The sequence below is a fragment of the Dromaius novaehollandiae genome, chromosome 3 (genome assembly GCF_036370855.1).
Source record: "Dromaius novaehollandiae isolate bDroNov1 chromosome 3, bDroNov1.hap1, whole genome shotgun sequence".
In the NCBI taxonomy this organism is placed as follows: Eukaryota; Metazoa; Chordata; class Aves; order Casuariiformes; family Dromaiidae; genus Dromaius; species Dromaius novaehollandiae.
In genome coordinates, this window is record NC_088100.1 from 53,477,688 (window position 1) to 53,482,313 (window position 4,626).

Here is a 4,626-nt window from a genome sequence, read left to right on the forward strand (position 1 = left end):
TACTTTAAAAACACAAATCAGGAACAATCAGACAGCAGAATTTAATTAGAGCCGTAGGGTAATCGCAAAATATTTTATTTCTAGCCAATATCGCTGTGGGGGAGGGGGGCCGTTTCTGCTTCGGCAGCGTCTCCTGCCGCTGCTGCGTTCAGCGTTTGCAACATCTGGCCTACAGACCTACTAATTTCGACTCGTGATCTCGTTTGGCGAAACTCGATCTACGTGGTTCAAATACCTTCCAAATTGGGGGCGATTTAACAATCGCGACCAATTAAACCCAGGGACAAAAAAAAAGAAAGAAAGAAAAAAAGCAGCAAATCCCCTCCTCTGTCTCCCCTCTCCTCCCCCCCCACCCAGCCTCGCACACTATCTGTTGCTCTCTCGCGGCAGAGGGTGGGGGCGGCGGCACGGGCTCGCGCTCGCACACCCCTCGCACCACCGTACCTGCCCCGCCCGCCCCGCTCTGTCTGCGCGCCGCGCGGCGCCCGCCGGCGCGGAGCAGCGCGCGCCCGCGCAGCCCGGCGCGCGCCCGCGCGCGGCGTTCATTGTCGGCCGGGGGCTGATTTCAAACCGCTGCCATCGCGGCTCCATTGTTCGCCGGGCGCGCAGGCCCCGCCCCCCTTTGTGTGGCGCGGCGGCGATTGGCCGGCGCCGGGCGGAGGGCTGCCGTCACCGCTCGGGAAGCCCATTCATCTGTGCACTTGGGCGTTGGACTCCGCATCTTATTAGCAACCAGGGAGATTTCTCCATTTTCTCCTTGTCTACAGTACGGCTACAAATCTGGGATTTTTTATTAACTCTTTTTACTAAACTTGGGCTCCTTTTTTTTTTTTGCTCGACTTTTTCCTCCCTTTTTTCCCCTCCCTCCTGTGCTGCTGCTTTTTGATCTCTTCAACTTTACATTTTTTAAAAGGAGTGCATTATAATCGGTTCTGTTCTCTCTTCTCTTTTTTTTTCCCCTCTGGTGTGTGTGTGTGTTGCTGCTGCTGCTGGTCGCCCAGTATTTATACCAACCCAACGCTCTTTGTTTCCCCTCTTTTTGGATCTGTTGAGTTTCTTTGTTGAATAAGACAGCATGGGTGCCCAGTTCTCCAAGACCGCTGCAAAGGGCGAAGCCTCCGCTGAGAAACCTGGAGAAGCAGTGGCTGCATCTCCATCCAAGGCGAATGGACAGGTAAAAAAAAAAAAAAAAATTAAACCTACTTATTTTTTTAAGCCAACTTCGACGGACTCTCTTTTGCATCCTGCTTAATTCTTCTTCTTTTGAAGCCCCGGTGGCACATTCAATGGAGAATACGGTCAACCCTTTTTATCTTTGCAACTCAAGGCAAAGGAATAATTTCTTTACGTTTTAGAACGGGCTTGGCTTTGAGTGCTTTATTTCTTTATCTTTCCTGCGGGGGGGGGGGGGGGGACATCGTTCAAAAAAAAAAATCCCAAATCCCTCGTGTATTATCTCGAAGGGTCCCCGTGGCTCATGAACGGAAGGATCTCATGCAGCTCGGCTTTGCTGCCCTCTCTCCCTCCCGCTCCCGAAGACGACCGCTGACCGGCCCCGCTCGCCCCTCGCGGGCGGGGTGGCCGCGGAGCAGCGGGCTGCGCCGGGGCGGGCTGCGCCGCTGCGCGCGGCTGCGAGCGCCCCGTCCTCGCCGGGGGGCCGCGGCAGGGCGCGGGGGTGGGGGAAGCTTTGTGTCACCCCTGTGCGATGCGGCACCCCCCGCTGCCGCGCACTGCTGCGCGGGGCGGCCAGCCGCGCCCCGCGACCCCTGGGCTCGTTGGAGTTGCAGCGGGGGCCCCTTCGACCAAACCGCGGAGGAGGGGGGGACGAGGGGCACTATCCCCCCCCACCCCGTGCGGCGGGGCGGGGGTCGCGGGTGCGGGCGCCGCGGGCTTTGTTCCCCTCCTCCCGCCGCGGCGGGGCTGGACGGGGCGCGCCGGGGCTGCGGCCGCCGCCACGCCTGCAGCAGGCAGCGCCCTCTGCCGGCGCCCGGCCCCGCCGCGGGAGGGGGCCTCGGCCCCCCGGCCGGGCCGCGCCGCCGGGCGGGGGGGAGCCCTGAGAATACCTAAATGTATCAATTAAAATATTGCAAGGGAAATTTGGAGGAGGAGGAGGAGGGCGGCGGCCGCGCATCGGGCGTGGTGATCCGAGGCGGGGGGCCGGGCCCGACCCGTCGGGTCGGGTCCCGCGGGGCCCTCCCGCCCCCCCGAGGCGGCCGCTTGCCCCGGTAACCGGCGTGGGTGTCTTGCAGGAGAACGGCCACGTGAAGGTGAACGGCGACGCCTCCCCCGCCGCGGCGGAGGCGGGCAAGGAGGAGGTGCAGGCCAACGGCAGCGCCCCCGCCGAGGAGACGGGCAAGGAGGAAGCGGCCTCGTCGGAGCCCGCCTCCGAGAAGGAGGCGGCCGAAGCCGAGAGCACCGAGCCGGCCTCGCCCGCCGAGGGAGAGTCCTCCTCCAAGACCGAGGAGGGCGCGACCCCCTCGTCCAGCAGCGAGACCCCGAAAAAAAAAAAGAAGCGCTTTTCCTTCAAGAAGTCCTTTAAGCTCAGCGGCTTCTCCTTCAAAAAGAACAAAAAGGAGGCCGGCGAGGGGGCGGAGAGCGAGGGCGGTGCCGCGGCGGCGGCGGAGGGCGGGAAGGAGGAGGCGGCGGCGGCCCCTGAGGCGGCGGGCGGCGAGGAGGCCAAGGCCGGCGGCGAGGAGCCCTGCGCGGCCGCCGCCGGCAGCACGGAGGAGGCCAAGGAGGAGACGGGGGACTCGCAGGAGGCCACGTCGGACGAGCCGTCGGCCGAGAAGCCGGCAGGCGAGGAGGCTAAGGCGGCGGCGGAGGAGCAGAAGGGCGAGGCCAAGGCGGAGGAGGCCGGCGGCCCCACGAGCGAGGCCCCCACGGGCGAGCAGGAGGCGCCCGAGGCGGAGGAGCCCGCGCCGCCCACGCAGGGCGCCGCCGCCGAGAGCAGTCCGGGCGCCGCGGCGGCCCCGGCGGCGGAGTAAGCGCGGCGGCCCGCAGCCCGGCGGCGGACTTTTCTCCCCCCTGTTTGTTTGTTGGAGTGGTGCCAGGTACTGGTTTCGGAGAACTTGTCTACAACCAGGGATTGATTTAAAAGATGTCTCTTTTCTTTTTTTTCTCTCCCCACAGATCCCATCTCAAATCATTCTGTTACCACCATTCCAACGGGCGGAGGAGGGCCTAAACCCGCCCTCCGCCTCGTTCCTCCTTCTCTGTTTTTTTTTTTATCTTTTTTTTTTTGCATCAGTATTAATGTTTTTGCATACTTTGCATCTTTTATTCAAAATGTAAACTTTCTTTGTCAGTCTATGGACATGCCCATATATGAAGGAGATGGGTGGGTCAATAAGGGATATCAAATGAAGTGATAGGGGCCACAGTGGGGAATTAGTGGTGCACATCAATTGCCAAGAGAATGTGCCACAAGAAACGACGTAAGGGGTTAGTCTTTTTTTAAAAGAAAGTTATTACAATGTATTTTGTGAGGCAGATGTTCTATAAGGTTTACAACACTACAAGTCTTGATCAAGAAGGAAAGGAAAAAAAAATCAATACCCAGATAAAGAGATCATAGTCTTAGGAATTCATTTAAACCATAGGAACTTTTCACTTATCTCATGTTAGCTGTATCAGTCAGTGATTAAGTAGAAATACAAGTTGTATAGGCTTTATTGTTTATTGCTGGTTTATGACCTTAATAAAGTGTAATTATGTATTACCAGCAGGGTGTTTTTAACTGTGACTATTGTATAAAAACAAATCTTGATATCCAGAAGCACATGAAGTTTGCAACTCTTTCCACCCTGCCCATTTTTGTAAAACTGCAGTCATCTTGGACCTTTTAAACACAAATTTTAAACTCAACCAAGCTGTGATAAGTGGAATGGTTACTGTTTATACTGTGGTATGTTTTTGATTACAGCAGACGATGCTTTCTTTTCCAGTTGTCTTTGAAAATAAAGGAAAACTCTTCAGATGCAATGGTTTTTTTGTGTAGCATCTTGTCTATCATGTTTTTGTAAATACTGGAGAAGCTTTGACCAATTTGACTTAGAGATGGAATGTAACTTTGCTTACAAAAATTGCTATTAAACTCCTGCTTAAGGTGTTCTAATTTTCTGTGAGCACACTAAAAGCGAAAAATAAATGTGAATAAAATGTATAATTTGGTTGTGTTTCTTTTATGGATACTCTGGTAGCTTAAATGGACTAGCCAGTACTGCCTAAATTTGTATAGAGATTGATGTGTGCTGTTAGCAGTAAGCTTTGAAAACTTACCTTCCTAAATCCTGGGATGTGTAATACTGTGCATCTTTTAGAGAAATACTGAGCCGTATACCAAGTCATGTATAGGGTTTTCCAGCTTTGAAAAGAAGACCGGAAGGCAGTTTGAGAATGTACAGTGCATTATTCTGTTGTCCGGGCTCCATCTTGGTTTAAGACCAGACGTATCCGGCATGTTAGATTCATGCCTCTTGAGGAAAATAAAGATTTTGTTTGAATTGCTTTTGGGTGGGACACTAAATTTTTTACGCCAAGTTGCCTAAAAATTGAGCCCTTGGACAGACATCCCATTTAAGTCTTAGTATGCCATCCCGATTTGGGTACCGAGACAACTAGCTTGAA

At 54.9% G+C, this 4,626-nt stretch overlaps 1 protein-coding gene across 2 annotated transcripts; it reads left to right on the forward strand.

The window, feature by feature from the left end:
* The first annotated feature begins 604 nt into the window (after positions 1-604).
* On the forward strand, positions 605-4,165 carry MARCKS (myristoylated alanine rich protein kinase C substrate). Of its 2 annotated transcripts, XM_064508895.1 has the most exons (3): positions 605-766; positions 1,054-1,174; positions 2,250-4,165. In XM_064508895.1, the coding sequence occupies exons 2-3, from the start codon at positions 1,076-1,078 to the stop codon at positions 2,982-2,984; spliced, it is 834 nt and encodes a 277-aa protein (XP_064364965.1). In that variant the 5' UTR covers positions 605-766; positions 1,054-1,075; the 3' UTR covers positions 2,985-4,165. The 2 variants fall into 2 exon arrangements, with proteins under 2 accessions (XP_064364965.1, XP_064364964.1); XM_064508894.1 differs by having other exon boundaries at positions 628-1,174.
* Positions 4,166-4,626: the final 461 nt, after the last annotated feature.

Excerpts from the sequence above, each read along its gene's own strand:
- MARCKS (XM_064508895.1), top strand. The coding sequence starts at position 1,076 with ATGGGTGCCCAGTTCTCCAAGACCGCTGCAAAGGGCGAAGCCTCCGCT. Across the intron at positions 1,175-2,249 it reads CATCCAAGGCGAATGGACAG|GAGAACGGCCACGTGAAGGT; the intron begins GTAAAAAAAAAA and ends GGTGTCTTGCAG.